We start from the raw sequence: 18,363 nt of genomic DNA on the forward strand, positions 1-18,363 counted from the left end.
ACTGTGATATTCCCTGTTCTGTTGCACACCTGGGTAACTGGGACATGAGCAAAGCCCAGAAGAAGGGTAATGCTGGGGAAGGAGATAGAGGCATGTTCAGTCTTTGGCATGGAGATCACTGTAATGCACGTTATCTTGTGGTATCATGTCCAGGGTTTCCCCTTCCACGATTGAGCTGATTTTAAGGAGTGATGTAACAGGATCTCTGTTTTAGCCTAAGGTATACGTTGGTCAAAGAGTTGTAGGCCAATTGAGATGAATGGAAGTGCCAGACGTGGTGTGGTTTGGCTTCCTTGCCGCGCAGTATGCTTATATGCCCGTTGTTTGTTCCAGATGCAGTACTCCTTCATTTATCAAGCCTTACTTGAATACTACCTCTACGGTGACACGGAGCTAGATGTGTCATCCTTAGAAAAACATCTACAGACATCACAGAGTGCAGCGCCAAACCTTGTCAAAATAGGGCTGGAAGAAGAATTTAAAGTAAGTATGAATGGCCTTTGCTCTAAGATTTTCAAATGTTGAAACACTCAGGACAAAAAGATACTTCAGAAGCAGGAGAAGGGCAACCGTGAAAGAAAGGGACTGTCAAGACTGGACCACCCATTTTATAGTGTATCAATTGGGAATGGATCCTGTGGGATCAGTGAAGGAGGCCTTGCCTTAACATCCTGTTCGGAAAATGCTCATTCAAACCTTCATCATTTGATGGATATTTTCCTATATGCATTTGGTTTGCTTATAGAAGAAAAATGGAATTATTCTTTCAGTCTTGTACTGGATGCCAGATCAGATAGTGCTGGAAAATGGAGCTGGGTTACATTGACCGATTGGCACGTCAACAGAAACGTTAACTCAGTCACCACTCTGACAGCAGAGTGAATTATGGAGAGTTTTCAGCTTTCGTGCTGAATATCCACAACTACCAGGAGGGAAAAATACATATAAAAAAAATGGAGAAATAAGGCATTCTTGTTTTGTGGAGAAGCCCTGACTGGAGAAACCAGTGACGGTGTCTTTCATGATCCGTTTAAAATAGACTTCAACTGCACTGAGGAAATAGTTAGAACCTTTCTGTGACATTTACTATGCTAAAAGACTTATTCTATATATGGGTCGAAGGCATTAAATGAATCAGTCATTTAATCAAATGAATTCAGTGTTAACTGAATTTCTCTTTTTCCTTTAAAGGATTAATTTAATCAGAAATTGGGAAGTGGGAAAAGAAAATAAAGTGAAAAGTACAGCAACAATTTCAACATTCAAAAGATTTACACCCTTTGAGGGAAGGAAGCAAGTGAACACATTGAATATTCCACTTTTTCCAGAACTCCTAAGTTCTTTTTTTTTTTTTTTGCTGTCCACTGTGCTAGCAAGGCTGCACAAAGTACAGAGAGCAATGTTTAGTTCGGCAGTGTATTCTGAAAAGCATTTAGATGGCCTAGAAGCACTGAGCTGATCTGCACAGAAGAAGAGCAGAACTCTGTTGTAACCGCTACCAGACTCTCTGACATAAAGTCTGTTAAGCACAGCATTACAGAGTAACTGAAAAGTGATTTCTGAGATACGGGGGTTTCTTTTTATTGGTTTGCTGCTGGTACTAGAGCTTTTGCTGGCATTAGGATGTACTGCTGCTCAGCGTCTGGCAAATACAGAGAAGTACCTGAAAAATTGCTTGCAGCTTGAAAATTAAATTAAAATAAATGTAAACTGAGTTTGTACTAAATAGCTGCTGAAATGCAGCTGTGTAACTACAGTCATTAATGGGCAGGTCCCAGCCCAGCAGAAGCAGCCTGTTGATGTTAGTGGGCACAATCTCATGTGTAATCTACTACAAAAAAATGTTGGGGCTAGGGCAATGTTTGTCTTCTGGGAATGCTGTCATCCTGTACTGAATACATAACAGAGGATACCACTATCCTCTGGTCCCTCTGCTAGCAAAAGCCAAAAATATAGAGAGCCTGGTTACAGTAGGTGGTGCACAGCCGTCCCTAAATTCATGCAACCTCGTTATGCCCAGTGGTGTGTCTCAGAGTTTTAATAATCTGAAAAGGATCATTATGCTGCTAATAACAAGGATATGAGTATGAATGCATATGAAATCTGTTTGTGCTTGGATGATAAGGGAAGTGAAGTTTATGAAAGAGAAGTATTTTAGCACTTGAGAAGAACGTGGAAATGAAACGGCCGCTATTTCAGCGCTGGGCGTGCAGAGCTCCTGGGCAGTGTCTGGAGCTGCAGGAGTGGAATGGTGTTCAGTGTGCTCGTCAGCCTTCCTCTGCTTGCTTAAAGGCTGGGAAGACAAAAATGAAATTCATTTGATAAAAAGGTATGCAGACAGGTTTTCAAAAGTGGCTAAATTCGTGAAACTCAATTTCTGAATCTCAAATTGAAGAAACTTTTCAAAGGGCGTGGGCACTCTGTGCTTCTGGAAGCCACGCTCAAATAGTCCAAAAGTGTCATTAAAAAAAAAAAAAAAGAAAACCTGCTGTCATTTTGTTGCACTTAAACTTTACTGGTATGCTTTGGAAACATGTTCAGATTCTCAAAAATATTTTTTAGTATGAAGGAAATTATATAACTGTCACTCTTAATTATACGGTACGGACAGGGCAACAGAGTGGCTTTTCTGAAAAGTCAGCCTGGCTTTGACTGTAGCACTGCTCTGTACCTGATAACGAATCCTCTGGGTACAGGTTATGAGGAGCACGGTGAGAAGAGAACCAATGCTGTTTCAATTAGTCCTCATCGTCGTCTGTGTGTTTTATTACAGAAATTAACAAATGTCCGAATAATGAAAGAAAACATGAGAACCGGCAACCTTCCAGCAAATATGAAAAAAGCTAGAGTCATCCAGATTATCCCATGTAAGATGATCAACTTTATCTCTAGAAGCAAGTGCTATAAGTACATGGCTATCCTAAGGTTGTCGTAAGTAAACATTACACCTGCGTGTTGACACCAGCACACCTCATATCAGAACATGGCTGTGTTGGCTGGGTCCAGAAGAGAGGAAAGCCCAGACCTGGAAACTGTAACTCTGAAAATAATTACTGCATATGCCTTAAGGAAGGAAAAGTTGTAATTTTTTATGTGCTACCTGTAAAATTCAAATGCTTTGAAAACTGTTGTACTGTCCAGAGTGGTAGTTTTTGTTTTTGTTTCATTTTTAGGTAGACCACATTTTTGAGGGTTTAGTTAGCTTCCCTTTGGTTTTGTCATCCCCTTTGCAGACATGGCTGCTCAATGTTTGGGCAACGATACAGACAGAGTATCCTGTCCCTGTAAAGTGTAGCGTCCTTATGGAGCGTCTGCGCACAATTTATTTATTTATTTTAACTTTATCAATGTAAAATATATAATGGGCAGATATTTTTCAGGATTGAATGAAATAATTCAGCAGTTTCACCCACTAAACCAGCGTACTTTCTGTATGTTTCCTTGCCCAGTCTGGAGCAGCACTGTAATGTCTGCTCATGAAAATAAGTTTCAGACCTTGCTTGCCATATCCTGTGTGAAAGTAAAAATAAACCACAGAAAAGCTAGTGCTCTCCTCCACTCGCTCAGTAAATCCTGGATAAGATCTTTAAGACACTCCTTCTGGCTTCCAGCTAAAACGTTTGTTGTTGTTCTCTCACAAATGTAAGAGTGGAGCAGTCAGCATACAAAAGAAAGAATAGACATGAGTTTGTTTGTTTTTCCAGATGATTTTAATAGAGTGATTCTGTCAATGAAAAGAGGGCAGGAGTATACAGACTACATCAATGCTTCCTTCATAGATGTAAGTACAAATGTTTTTGATATATTTAGACTACAAGTCAAATATTTTGCTGTTGCTTGTAAGTCTTCTTAAAGAGACACGGCCAACTTGGCTGATGAAGAACAGTAGCTTTTTTGTTTGGGTTTGGCTTATGAGAGTTTCCAAATACGTTTCTTATCTGGCGTTTTCAATTTCAGTTTAAATAGTTGTGTAATTTAAACATTGCTGATGTGAGATGTATAAACTAAGGTTTGTATTAAGTCCTAAAAAACCAGGCAGTGAAACAGGTTCTATTCTCTGCATCCACGTTAACAGGTATCCTGACTACGTGGTTTTCTAACTTAGAGGGGGGGTGGGGATGGAGTACATATTTAGCATGGGGAAAGGCTTTCAGAGTGTTTGGAGTCAGGATTTACCTGGGGAGACCTGCAATAATTGCCAGCTTTGTTCCTGGCTTCCTCACGGAACCTGACCAACGCCTTCCACTTTTATTTTTATTTAAATATAAGAATGAATTATATCCTAAAGCAGTAAAACCCAATTAGTGACTGAGGACTGTGGATACTACAGCTATGAAGATCACATCAGTATGTAAATAGAACTGTAGCTCAAAAACTATAATGTTAATGCTGTAGTGAGGGCAGTGGCTGCAGGTGTTCACAATCTCCTTGTGGAAACCTTCAGCTGTCACTGCAGAACTCCAGTCCTTCAGCCGTGACCATAAAAATCATAAAATACGACTCAGGATTGTGAACCTTCCTTTCTGAAAGGAGACAAGGTGAACTAACCTGGACAGGGAACTGCAGGAACCGATCGTCATCTTTAAAATAAGACCAGGGTAAAGCCCCTGATGATGGTGGGGCCACTTACGCATTACCACCATGACGCACATACAAGAAAAGAGTATCGAGCACGCAAGCTTTTACACCTCGTGACTGCACATTGGCAATTCCAATCTGGGAGAACGAGTGACAGTTGGGTGGGCTTTGTGTCACCAGAGCATGGAAGGGACCTGGGCGACCATCTCGTATGGGACACCAGCTGAAGCGAGGCTCGGAGAGAAGCTGGGTGCTGCGCTCTCTGAATACCAGCTTCGGTCACTCTCATCCTCGCGAGTCATTACACACACGTGTCTCTTTCTCTGCAGGGCTATCGCCAGAAGGATTACTTCATTGCCACTCAAGGACCGCTGCCCCATACCGTGGAGGATTTCTGGCGGATGGTGTGGGAGTGGAAGTGCCACACCATCGTTATGCTCACAGAAGTTCAAGAGAGGGAGCAGGTATGCGTTGCACGGCTGCATTTTGAAAGTGCAATAAAGATGAGCCTCTGTGTTACATAAACACTATTACATCCTATTTATAATACTTACACTATTTATACTATTTGTATAAACCCTTATACAAATTTTAGCAATACAAGATTTTTTGCCTTTTCAGAAATGACCTCTTGCTTCACTGTAGGCCAGTGTTTGCTGGTTTTGCTCAAATTGTCAGAAAGAACGCCCAAGCTACTGGAAATTGTGTTTTTTAAAAGGGCCCAGTTCACATTAAAAGCACAACTATTATTGGGATTCCTGGTGCGGATGCCTGTGGAAGAGTTGTTTGGGATCTGAGAACAGCTGACAACGTTTTCTTGAAGAATTCCCTCCCCGTTTTGCCACTATAAGCTTCTGAACCTCTCCTCGTGCATCCTCTGTCATGAATTATCAGAGACCTGTATCCCTGCAGTGTTGCAGACTCCGGATTCAACTTGTGTTTTAGTGCTCTGAAATGTTTTCTGTTGTTGTTCTTGGGTGGCTCTTTTACAACATTACATTGCATTGCCTGGAGGAGTTACTTAATTTTCTTCTAATTTATTTATAACACAGGATTTATCAACTATGACTTCTGAGCCCTTTTCATCTTTATGGTTTACATTGTAGAAATATTTTATTCCTATACTGTTGGTTATTAGCCTTTTCATTGCAAACTGTCTAGAACATGTTATGCTGTATGTCACATTTTATATCAGAGATTCATGATAATGCAGATAACTGGGAAAAAAAGTAATATCATGGAATGTTTACAATTCTCTCTCAATTTTGCAGGAAAAATGCTTCCAGTACTGGCCATCAGAGGGCTCAGTAACTCACGGAGACATAAATGTAGAAATAAAGAATGACAGTCTTTTAGATGCCATAAGTGTAAGAGACTTCATAGTTACATATAATCAGGTATGTTTTTTAAATTGCATAAATTTTTTTTGCATTTGAAGGCATTTACAAATAATAATTACGTAACTTAAATCCTGGAATTTCTATCTGAAGATAACTGCAGACATTTTAGCAGTCAAGATTAAACTTATAGGGAACATTTTGCTTAAAGCCCCATGAAAATCCTGGTCGGTAAAACACGTCCTTGTTCAAAGTGTGGTTTTTTTTTTGGTAATGTTTTGCTGTTGCTGCTGGTCTTGCATTTTCTACCATTTACCATATATCTACTACAGAAAATTTGATTCAGGTTTTTAAATTCCTGGGAAGCATTTTACAGCACAAATACAAATTCTCTGCCTACCAGCTGTTCCTTAATGCTGCTCTGCTACAGACATGCTCTACAGATGACTATTTTTTGAACTTTTGGGCATGCATCTCTTCACTCACTGAATCATTTCTTTAGGAACTGATTTGCATTGCTGTGTTTGAAAGAAAAATTTACTTGCCATTTAGAATACCATTAATTTAACTACGTATTGTGTTACATGTAATTTATACACTTAAATAGTTGGCCCATGCAAAGCAAAAGGACTTTAAAGTGCTCTGCGTTTCCTTCTGAAGGAGAGCGGTGGATAAGGCACAAGTACACACTGTGCTCATAACGGAGTCCTTGTCCCTGTGTTGACTTATGTCATATTGGAAAGTATTTAAAACCCGAGTAACGCAATTTTAGATACTTCCAAGCAGCATTTTTTAATGCATTGTTAGAAGTGTTTGCTGCAGCACATCTAAGAAATATGAGTACCTTCTGTATTGGGCCTGAGAGTCCTGCAAACTTGCATGTCCGTTGCCGGAACGAGTTGCTAACCAGTTCGCTTCAGAAGCCATTTCTAGGAGCATGCTAAGAAACACACAATCAGATAATTCACCTACTGCCATTCAGATCACTAAAAGAAGCCCACATTTTAAAGCATTGTCTTATTTTTTTCCTCTGATTATTTTCTGGTTTTCTTCCTTATCTATCAGATCAGTATTTTAATACCACTGGCAAAGTCCATTCCCAACAATCCTGTTTAATTAGCTATGAAATAACGATGTAATATTCAGGCTGCCTGGCAGAATTAGTATGACATTAATACCTATTTAAACTTTCAGTCAGCAAGCATAAAGACAAGACAAATAATTTTTAAGTTTCAGGGTAACAGGTAGCATCGTGCAAAGATGAGTGGATTTCACTAGCTGATTTTTTTTAGCACAGTGCATGGGGAATGTGGGAACAGAGCTATCAGGTATGCATGAGCAATGTATTATGGACCAGGCTGAAGTTAGCCCACTTTACTGTAATGGTGAAAAAAATTATGCTACAGCTGTTGAATGTAAGAAGTGCGTTTCCATCTGGAATTAACAGCTGGGTGAATCTGGTTTTTGCACGCACGTAGGGTAACCACGAGAAGCAAAGCAGGCTGGTTCGGCAGTTCCACTTCCATGGCTGGCCAGAAATTGGAATTCCTGCTGAAGGAAAAGGGATGATTGACCTGATCGCAGCTGTCCAAAAGCAGCAGCAGCAGACAGGGAATCACCCGATCACCGTGCACTGCAGGTAAGGCTCCCCTCCCCTTCCCACAGTTAGCTGATTAACTTTTTCTCTAGACTGGTTGCTGTTATGGCTGTTATTTGTAAGGGTGTAGACTGCATCCTTTAAGAAAGAAAAATTAAGAAATAAAAGGTAGAGAAATGGAAAAATTCAGGTTACATAAATGTAAAACAGTAGTGGTGTTTTTTTGTTGTTGGTTTTTTTTGGGGTGTAAAACACCCCAGCAATACAGTGCTCAAAGGTACTATCAGGCTCAAAGTAATCAAATTATTGGCAAAATGAAATATATCCTTAATCTAATTTGAACACAAACTGTACCTCTGTTTTTGAAAGCAGGAAGGTCAGAGAAACCAATGTTCTGTCACTTTTTCTTTTTCCGTAGTTCTTTTAATAAGCTGTATTTTTTGGACTTTTCCTCTGTGTTTTCAAATGCTAATCTTAGAGTATTTTTTTTCTCTTTATCAGTCTTTTAAATTGTTCTTTTCCATTTTTGTACTACATCTGCTGACTTTAAAAGTAGTAGTAAAACTATTATTCTGCCTCCTCCTAATTCAGAAATAACACTCTCCTTTTAAAATACTTGATCTTTTATAAGTGAATAAAGCCTTTTCCTTTTCTCTGGTCAATACGAAGTCAAACGGACAGTTCACAGGGGCAGAGTCAGCAGAAGAGAGGTTGCCTGGTTTGTTTTGTCTTTTAAATAAGAAGTTATTAACCTCAAGAGGTCACCCTTCGACATGAACTTTTTCGCTGCTGTGGGCTCCGTGGGCCTGTTTGCTGCGGGAGAGGTGCTGGCAGATTCCGTGCTGCTCTCACCCAGACTGGGTTTTGCAGGGGCTTCATCTCTGCTGCGTTCGTCTGAGACCTTGTGCAGTAGAGTGTCTGTTGTGATCGGAGCCCAACCATGACACATTTTGTCTCTCACTGCCCTCAGAATTGGTAACTGAATCCACGTTAGATGCTGGAGCATGAGATCTTCTCTTCTTCAGCATGTTGTATGAGTTCAGCTGCTGTTGCTGGAGCGTGGTCTCCTTCAAGCAATGCACAGAGGACAAGATCCTGCTATTTTTATATCTAACAACATTTATTAACTGTAATATTTTCTTCCCCTTTCTGTGATCCCACTGTTGAGCAGTGCTTGGCACCTGTAGCACGACAGGGACCCTCTCTGCAGGAGCCGTGCCCGCCAGCACTCTGGCAGCCAGCGGCGTTGTCTGGCGCTGCTGCTGGGGCTTCCCTGCATTGCAGAGAACACCCAACAGGTTCTTCTTCATGCTGCAGAAATTACAGTAGTGATTTATGTGACACTCAGATTGTCTTGTAGCATTATCCGCAGGGAAGTATGCTCACTGACCGTTTGGAGGCGTTTTGCTAGAAGAACACATGCTTGCTCTTCGAGTTAGAATTAGGAAAGGCTTTGTTAGAGCTGCTCTCTGCAGTGTGCACCGGCTTTCACTTTGCTCCTGTTTGAGTTTTAATGGGTCTCACTGAGAAGTACGGTTTGTATTTTGGCTATCTGAAGTGTCACAAGTATTTTCATCAGCTGCTGAAGCAAAATGATCCCGGGAGCTCTTGGATCTGTTGGCGTTTTGGGATAGGATCATACAGTAATGCGTATTAACTGCCAAAACTTCCTCCTCCTCCTTACTTCTGAAGCGTTTTCTCTTTGCTGTTTTCATGTATTTTCCCTAAGGGACTGTGGGTTCCCCCACCCCATGGGGGCTGAACTCGGTGGTGGTGATGATATTTTGTGTTTGATGCTTCAATTTGACCAATTCTAACAGCCGCTTCTTTGTAAACGCTAGGGAGGTAAAATTCTGAATGATAATTAAAGTGGGTAAAGTATCAGCTAGTTCTAACCAATAAAATAAGAGGTTAAAATAACCGATGTCTTTGATATACACAAATCAGATAGATAAGAACCAGCTGAGGTATATATTGCTTCTACTTCTTTGGGTTTTTAGAGCTGCAGCCTCTCTGAAGCATCAGCTTAATCGTTTGACATGAATTTTTCCTAGATTTTTTAAAAATGACTGCAATGATTATAAAACTGATTAAACAAGAAAATAAAAGCAACCGCACGGTGTATCCTAGGATTTTTAATATTGCACATTTTGTCCTGCCCCTGTTTTGACAGCCTGTATGTACAGTGCACTTTAACTGCTCCGCGCAGTCATACCTGCGTCTTCAAATATAAATTAATGTAAATGTATGAATAAGTAAAAGACTGATTTTTTCAGAGCATTCACGTAAACTTGGGAAACCCTCTGTTCATTTTTTCCAACTATTTATGAATGGTTTCAGGTGCAGCTAAAAGCGATAATTCTTAACGTGGAATAAAGACCTAGCACTAAATAGTTTCAGAAGGGCTTTGCTAACTGAGTTGCCAACAGAATTCAAAGCCAGTCTGTGCTAAATCCTAAGTCCCTTCCCTTCCAGTGAGGGTCTCCTGCTGCCTTCTGGTTAGCTCATAGCTACCTGCGCTTTTTCTCTCTTTGCTGTCTCCTCCTCTCTACACCGTAATAAACCAGGCAAGACTGCTTAAAGATCCCTTATTTCACTCTTTTGGCCAATCTGTGCCTTTTGGAGCATCCTTTGCTTTTGAACTTTGTCTCAAGAAGTGAAGCCTGAGAGTCAAATTGAAAAGTTATCTTCCCTTTAAAAAAGTGTTAAAGGAAGTACAGAGAGGGAAGTGAGTATGAAAGGAGTAGAGCCGTGTTCCTGTGAGACAACACATGTGTTTCTCCTGCATTTCAAATACAGTTTAGTTCTCCATACCAAAATTTTTCAGCCAATTAACAAAACAAAAACAAAAAAAAAACAAGCAAAGAAAAAAAAAACAGCTAAACAAACAAAACAGGCCAAAAAACTTATATGGACTTTAAGGATTTATTAAAAAGATGTTTTGGGAAGAAAGAAGGAGAGAGCACCTAGCACGAGCAGTACAAGCAATGGAGTGGGGAACAATGTGTGAATAAGTGAATAAGCAACATTTGATGATGTCTGCCTGCAGCTTTACTTTATATCTTTATTTCCTCGCCTTTTTGTAGATGTAGACCTATTCCAAAGTGCATCACTCATGGGTTACTCTAGAAAGCACATGAGGTTACTACAGATTAGCTAACGACAAATAAACCTGAACCCTCTTAGATTTTGCATTTTTCTTTAATCCGATAAAAGTAATTGTCTGAAGGGAATAGTGCATCTAATACGTTGTACCTGTTCATTTTCCCTCCAGTCGCACTTTTAATGTATCCAGCTGAGGATACATGCATTTGCACTTAATCTTTTCGTAAGACGATGCTTATCAGATTTTTTTTTCCATTTGATGGAATTAAGGTAGAAGCAATGATGTGTGATCACACTTCACCTGCTATAAATGATTAAAAAACATGAAAATTTTAAATTTAATAAATTATTTTGTGCTTATCCTTGTTCAGCAATCCAGTGACCTTCTGCTTCATCTTACCAGTGATTGCCAAATTCCACATTCCATCCTGGTTTTAGTTATTTCCTATCAAAGCTGCTGGCCTTCCAGTGCACAGCCCCTGTTTTTTTGGTGACAAATAGTCCATAATTTGTGTGATTAAGAAAGCAGATTTTTTTTTTGGCTCTGATACTAGGCATAATAAATCAGATAACAGTTACTCAAATATATTTTGCTTGCATGGAATTGTGATCTGACAGAGATAAAGGGACAAAATATACCGAGTGAAGCATGCCGAAACAAAAGGAACTGTAGTTACTCTGGGCTCTGTCAGGTTGTTTATAATAGCCAGGTTGGAGGCAGAACAGCCATTTTCAGTTTCTAGTATGTTGTACAGCCTTGTATGCAGCCTTCCGTTAGTTTCTCCTTATATTAAGATATCTGTTTGAAAGGAAATGGCTTGGATCGTAAGAGCTACTGACATCTTTTAATGGGGTAGGACACCTTCCCTCAAATTGCTTTGGAATAACAAAAATCCCATCGTGCGAGTTTGATTGCCCAGCGCTTCTCTGTGTTATAACCAAGTTTCGTCCAAAGTCTAAAGATTGTGTTCTGCCACACGAAGATTAAAACTGAAAGCAGAGCATGAGGGGATAGGAAGCTTTCTTTGCCGAAGACTGATGGATAGGTGAAGAAGCAGCTTTGCCAGCTCATAATTCAAGTGCCAGGCTTGTGCTGAGGGCATCCATGCGCTGCGGCTGCTGCTCGCGATCTCCCGTTTGAGGGCAGAAGCTGTCAGCAACGGCGCTGGAGCAGCTCCTGCCTGGCTCAGGATTGATTTCGATTGCTGCTGGCTCCCTTCTAACGTGGCAGTAGTGCCAGCATAGGCTGATATTAGTGCTTGCTTATTCTCTATCAATATTATTTTTAGCGTTTTTATCCTGCTGTATGCCAACCAGGCGTGTTTATGTTGCAGCGCTGGTGCTGGCAGAACAGGTACGTTCATAGCGCTCAGCAATATCCTGGAACGAGTGAAGGCTGAAGGGCTCCTCGATGTATTTCAAGCTGTGAAGAGCTTAAGACTGCAGAGGCCACATATGGTGCAAACACTGGTATGATATTTAACAACCCGGATCTTTGTCAAAGGATGTGTGTTTGTAAATATTCTTGTGGGAAGAGAACAAAGGATTTTTTTTTGCAGGTTGAAATAAATTATGTATGATGGCTGTGTATGTACAAGGTATTATCAGAAATCTGTATTTTTACAGACTTTTTTATGGCATTTCTAAAAGTAAAACTTGGCTAAACATTGTGTTTTTTTAGGAACTGGTGACAGTTAAATAAACCAAAATCTTTTGAGAGTTACAGATGACAAAACTTATGAAGTAAATGCCTTTTAAACTGTATATATCAGTTTTTCTTTCTTTACCTGAAAGTGTCTAGACTTAAACAGGCTTGCAGTTCATCACTGAAAGGGAGGAACGCTGACTTGTTGAAAGTCAGCTACAAAGAATATGCGAAGCTTGGTCCTGACACTTTCCCTTACAGAATAAACGTTAACAAGTTTTATGGAGGTGTGTTTTTGGAAAACACATAACGCCGATATTTGGTATTTTGATAGCAGCTTCCATTAGGTGATGAGAAACTTCTTTAGAAACAGTTCTCTCGAAGCTGCTTTCCCAGGTAGATGTTTTCTCCGTACTATGGATAGGGGAAAGAGGCTGAAGAAGTGGAATTGGATTATCTGCAGTCACGCTCAGACAGGGATGAAATCTTTCTTTTGGGGTTCTGGCTCTGTGATTTAATAGTGTCAGTTAAGGGTGTAATTGCCGTTATTGAATTGATATTCCCAGCTGAGCCTGTGGAAAGGCTTCTGCTAAACTCTGCTTTCCAGCGTGAGTGAATTCAGATGCCGATTCCGTTCATTATCAGGCGTTAGAGATCTGGTAATCCAGCAAATCACGTCGAAGGCTATCAGCATGCCCACGAGCTCGGGGTGTGCCCCACCTTTAGGATGCAGAGGACTAGCCAGCAGGCTGACGTAGCCAGTGGATAAGTATACACAGACAGCATTTACAAGTGAAACTCCACTTCAGAAAAAAAAAATGAACTTAGAGGTATTTTTCAAGTTCTGTACATTTGAAGTTGTGTTGTCACATAGTTTCAGCTGTGGAGCTCAAAGCCTGAAGTTAAGCAGCCGGGCTCCCTGGGGAGGGCGCAGGACGAGTTCCCTGCTTTAGCACGAGATGGGTAACAGCCAGGTGCAGTCAGCAGCTTAATTTAAATGAGGAGACAGGTTTAAGAATTGACGTTCATTTGAAGAACTATCCCCTAGAAAGCTTAAAGAAATCATTTTAACCGACAGGCAAGAATCAGCCTGTATTTGACAAAAGAGAGGTACCATTGCTTTTATTAAAGAAAAAAAAGAACCAGGATAGACTAGTGCTCAGCTCCTTCTGCACATGAAGGGAAAACGGGCAGCTTTGAAGAGAATACCCTGCTGACGGGTTGGTGGCTCTTTGAGGGTCAGGGTGTTACCATCCGCCTGTTATTAAAAGTTGGTTGCATGTGAGATGAGAGCGAAGCCTTTCATGTCAGAACTGCCACGGGTCAGAACCCACGTTGAAACCATGGCGCGGCTCGTGCTGAGGTCCATGTCGAGGTCCTCCGGTCACCTGCCTTTGGTTTCAAAGCTCCTCGCGGTGACAGGGTCGGGAACCAGCCAGCAGCGAGGTGTGAGCAGACTTGAAGCCAAGAGCACAGAACTTTCGGGCAGCCATCAGAAACTTTCAATCACTGGGCGATTAGGCTGAACTGGTAGCTGCTGTGAACGTGCCGTCTTCCAAAGTGGAAGACGTTGCGTTCACCACTAGGATTTGCATAAGAATGATTTTTTTTCCGATGTAATCATATGATGTGACCAAAGCACGTTTTGATATCTTCTCACTGTTTTTCAGGAACAGTATGAATTCTGCTACAGAGTGGTACAAGATTTCATCGACATATTTTCCGACTATGCTAATTTCAAATGAAAATTCCTGCCTTATTTTTTAATTTGTCTGTATAAATAGTTGTATATTATATTAATTTATTCCATGTCATTTTGATTGACTTTTATTGTAAATATGCCTTTGTGTTTGCTCTAAAAGTTGCATTTGCTGTACAAAATTATTTCTGAAATATAAATATCTTCTAAAGCAAAGTATAATGTTCATATACAGTATATTACTATAAGATGGTAGAGAAATCTTTATTCTAAATAACAGTTAAATTAATTATTGAAGTTTTATTTCTTTCTTTTTTTTTCCCACTTACAATTATTTATCAATAATGCTGTCTCCCAGTTCTTGAAACTTTACGCAGGTGATTTACATTTCATACTAAAAAAGTGAACTGTGGTATATATGTTTAAACTAAACATGTTTTGGCCATAAACCTTTCTTCACTGACGTCAACAGCAAATGAAAACAGATGTTTATCTGGGGACACACACTGCTAACCTACTCACGCTTACGTGTAATTTATTTCATGGTCTCACTGAAGGGCAAAGAGACTTCGAGCTATCAGAATATGGCCCTTTTTGTGTAATAATGTACAGTATAGCTGAAAAATATAATTGCTTTTAAAGTCTGTTTTTAAGAACCTCCCAGTGGATGGCAGTTCTATTTTGAGTCTTAATAAGATATAATCGTTATAAATACAGATTTAAATTTTTGATTTAATATAACTTTAAAAGTCCATTTATTTTGTTCTTTCCTAAATATTACACCAGCTTAAATCAATCTAGAAATACAATAATGCGAGTTTCCCACTATTTGAGAATATTTTGCATATCAGAAGAGTCTATTTTGCAGCTCCTGAACTTGTCTACTTCAAGAGGCTCTACAGCCGTTGTTGAAACTCAGTATAAAGCTTCTGTATGTACATGTGCATATTTTCTCACCTTTTTGAGAAAAGGCAAAAGAGAATTTGATGAAGAAAAATTCTCATTCTTTGATTACAGTCAACAAAATAATTAATAGTATTTCCTAAAATTTTGAAAAAAAAACACAGTAAATTTTTAGCACTAGCAACGTTGAGCACTGTAGCAGAAAGCTCCTTTATGTTCTTACTTTCCCGTGTATGTTATCAAAAAAAGAAATGCTTCCTTTATCTAAAAGGGTTATATGATTGTGTATATAGATATATTTTTAATGAAACTACTACTGATAATATAATTGGTGAAATAAATTTTAAAAGTCTTTTACTATAGCCCAGAACAGGATGTGCTTGGGGGTTAGAAAATCCAAAAAAATCACAGGGCATCTGAATGTTGAATAATTCAAAAGTATATCTTTTCCACTCTTTAAAATGCATACATATATGAATTAATGAGCACAAAGTCTGTACTTCAGTTACTTAACTAATATGCAATAGTCCTGTCTTGTCCAGTTGCTTAGGTTTTTTCAATGCAAACATAAAAGCCTTATTTAAAATTAAACAAACTGATCATTTCACTGTTCTTGCACTATTTTGCCCCATGACCATTTTTCGTATCTGGTAACAAATAGAATCAGTCGTACAACGCAAGGAACAAGGGAGGTGTTCATCCCTCTCCTTTCAGTTCTTAGTGGATGGAAAAGGTGCAGTTTAGACATTTCTAAGCACACTGTTCTGAACACTGCCATTTACTGCTTCTTGTCTTCCCATTGATGCACTTCTGTATTTATTTGTACAGTAAATTATGCACTTAAAAAAGTTGGTTTAAAGACTAAACATTCTTTGTGACTTGTCATTAGAAGATACTCTCAAAACACAGAAAGTGTTGAGGAGTAAAAGAACGCAAAGTTTACATTACTACTGCATGCTAAAATTCTATCAAATTTCAAAAAGGCATCAAATAAATTCAGTATGAAAACCAATGCAGCGAGGTTTTCGGTATGATCATTTGCAGCACAGACAGAATCAGAGAGGTTAAATGACGATAGAAAAGAATGCAAAGAAATGTTCACCATTTTCCAAAGAAGCTTATTTGATGGTCCCGTTAGATCCTAGGATCTTTCCAAACATTTACTTTACAATAGAAAAATAATTTGTCTATCAGACAGCGCATCTCCTAGGGATCTCACATAAAAGCCTACACGGAGAGTTGCCTCGTGAAGCAGACCTCCTCAGCTGGACGGCAACGCAGCGTGATGTTACGGGGACCCGATGGGCAGCAGCTAAGAGCAGGCTGGAGTTAAGCTGAAACATCAAATGTTAAGTGGGTACTCCAATTTTAGTTGCTACCTATATTATCAATTAGGGAACAGAAAAAAATGTAACACATTTCAGAAGTCACAAACATAATGACCTTTTTTCTTTTTTTTTTTCTTTTTTTTTTTTTAAATCTGAGAAGCTTGCTTTCCAGTTGTGTTTAGTGAATAAGCTGCTTATTGCAGCAGCCTCGTAACTGGGGAGCTGTATCTTGACATAGATATATCTGATTTTTCTTTAAAAATTTTCCTACGTTGCATGAAATTACTTTAAAATGCCAAATAGTTGATTAGAAGTTGTACATTCTGATCGGTATGTGGTTTTGGTCACTATGTGACTTGACTGTTTTCACGTGTTAAGATGGGTTCCAGTTCACCGAAGCATTTAAGCATTTGCTTTACGACATCTCTACTCCACAAAACATACAGCACCATAGGTTCTTGGTTCCTGAAGCAATCCCTTAAGTGCTTTGCTGAATTGGGCCTTAATGAAGAATGCATACTGTAATTACCAGTGTTTTTTAGGGTATTTTTACGTATCAGTTTTTTAAACTTTTAAAATGAGCCTGACCGTCTGTGTTCAATATTTTGAAATGTTTTCATTTCCCTAGTACCATTTTTAATGTAAAGTTATTGAAACTTTTCTGTATGACCAAATTGTATTTAATTTGTCAAATCTTTATAATATATGTATGTATTATACAGTTTCAGCTACTATTATTTTCTTTTATTACATTTATAATTTGATCTTGCTGTGTTTTTAATGCCAGTGAATGTTGCTGAATTATTTGTATATGCAAATTGCAAGATCTAATACATTCTGATGCAAGAACAAAGCTCTGTTTTTATTCTTACACCGTATTACTTTCTTTAAATCTTTTAATTTCATTCCTGTCCTGCGTGCTCATTTAAGTTAACCATTCCGAAGGATTGAAAAGCCATTACCTAGGTAGGTAATTCTTCGGTGCTTATCACCTGTAGTTATTTGGAAGTAATGCTGATTCGCGTCGTAACTGAAGCACTGTGCGTATAAAACGCAGATAAATTCAGGGTAGCAATTAGCAGGCCAAGTCTTCTCAAAGAGTATGAATAACTAAGACTTGGTGATCGATAGAGAGCTCTGAAATGACTAGGCCCCGTGCAGCACCGAGCTCCAACATGACTAGGCCCCGTGCAGCCTTCCCTTAAGTATCAGTTCAATGATTTGAAGCCTGGCCCTGCAGTATGTTGACAAGGATAACCCCCGGGACACTCGTACAGCTCCCAGACAGCTCAAAGCCGTGTCCTTCTGCTCATTCTTCCCATCGGAGCAGGGCTGCGCTGCCCTGGGGGCGTTGGGGAGCAGTGGGGGCCGGCGGCACCACGGGGCCTGCACCAGGCCACAACTCCTGGCCGGGCAGGGGCGTGAGGGGAGGCCTCGCTCACGGCACACGCACCACCGCTCCCTTCTGCTGTACCTCAGGTTTGAGAGTGCTGTGCTACGCTGTGGTATCGCACCAAGATAAATGTGGCGGCCTAGCTTTCAGCTGTCGCCTGTCATCAGTCAAGAGTAGGATAGGACAAGAGGGAAAGGCCTCAGGTTGTGCCAGGGGAGGTTCAGGTTGGAGACGAGGAGATGATTTTTTTTTTTTTTGTAATTCCAGATGAACTGACAAAATATTTTGTGCGATTGGATCATAGTTTTAGCATGTATCAAGATACACAGCCTGTAAGGCCACTGGAAGTCAGTCCTGTGGGAACAGACTGATACCTTTGCTTTCAGAAAAAAAGAAGAATCTCAATTATTAATCGGTAATTATTGACTATTTACTGCTTATTTTAAATAATTATTATCAAAATTATTACTTATCTGCACAATTTCTAGTATGATACGCCTAGTATCATACTAGAATAGTAGGGGTTATATGCTATGAGACACAAAGAATGACTTTTCTCCTGTGTCATCGTAGTGTGCTCCTGTTGGTCTCTTTCTGTATTTAAGGCACGATAAAAGGCACCTTTCCTAACAAACCTAAAATTGCAGAAAGGACTTGGGATAACGATCCTCCATTCCTTAAAGCTGCTAACACACTGCTGTTCAGATACTGTACTGATAATAAAGTGCTCAGATTTGCCTCTAACATCCAGTAAAAAGAGATTTCAGTGACAGGGTGA

The 18,363-nt window shown here is 39.7% G+C and overlaps 1 protein-coding gene across 9 annotated transcripts in view; it reads left to right on the top strand.

The window, feature by feature from the left end:
* Window positions 1-17,045, top strand: part of PTPRE (protein tyrosine phosphatase receptor type E) — a 99,899-nt gene extending 82,854 nt beyond the window's left edge. For all 9 annotated transcript variants that reach the window (XM_083844489.1, XM_083844491.1, XM_083844495.1 and 6 more), the window contains 8 exons: window positions 334-483; window positions 2,774-2,867; window positions 3,705-3,781; window positions 4,908-5,042; window positions 5,850-5,975; window positions 7,394-7,554; window positions 11,952-12,087; window positions 13,933-17,045. In XM_083844489.1, the coding sequence (XP_083700615.1) occupies window positions 334-483; window positions 2,774-2,867; window positions 3,705-3,781; window positions 4,908-5,042; window positions 5,850-5,975; window positions 7,394-7,554; window positions 11,952-12,087; window positions 13,933-14,007 (954 nt within the window). In that variant the 3' untranslated portion in view covers window positions 14,008-17,045. The remainder of the gene's footprint in view (window positions 1-333; window positions 484-2,773; window positions 2,868-3,704; window positions 3,782-4,907; window positions 5,043-5,849; window positions 5,976-7,393; window positions 7,555-11,951; window positions 12,088-13,932) is intronic.
* The last annotated feature ends 1,318 nt before the right edge of the window (window positions 17,046-18,363 follow it).

Source organism: Anser anser (genome assembly GCF_964211835.1).
Source record: "Anser anser genome assembly, chromosome: 7".
Lineage (NCBI taxonomy): Eukaryota > Metazoa > Chordata > Aves > Anseriformes > Anatidae > Anser > Anser anser.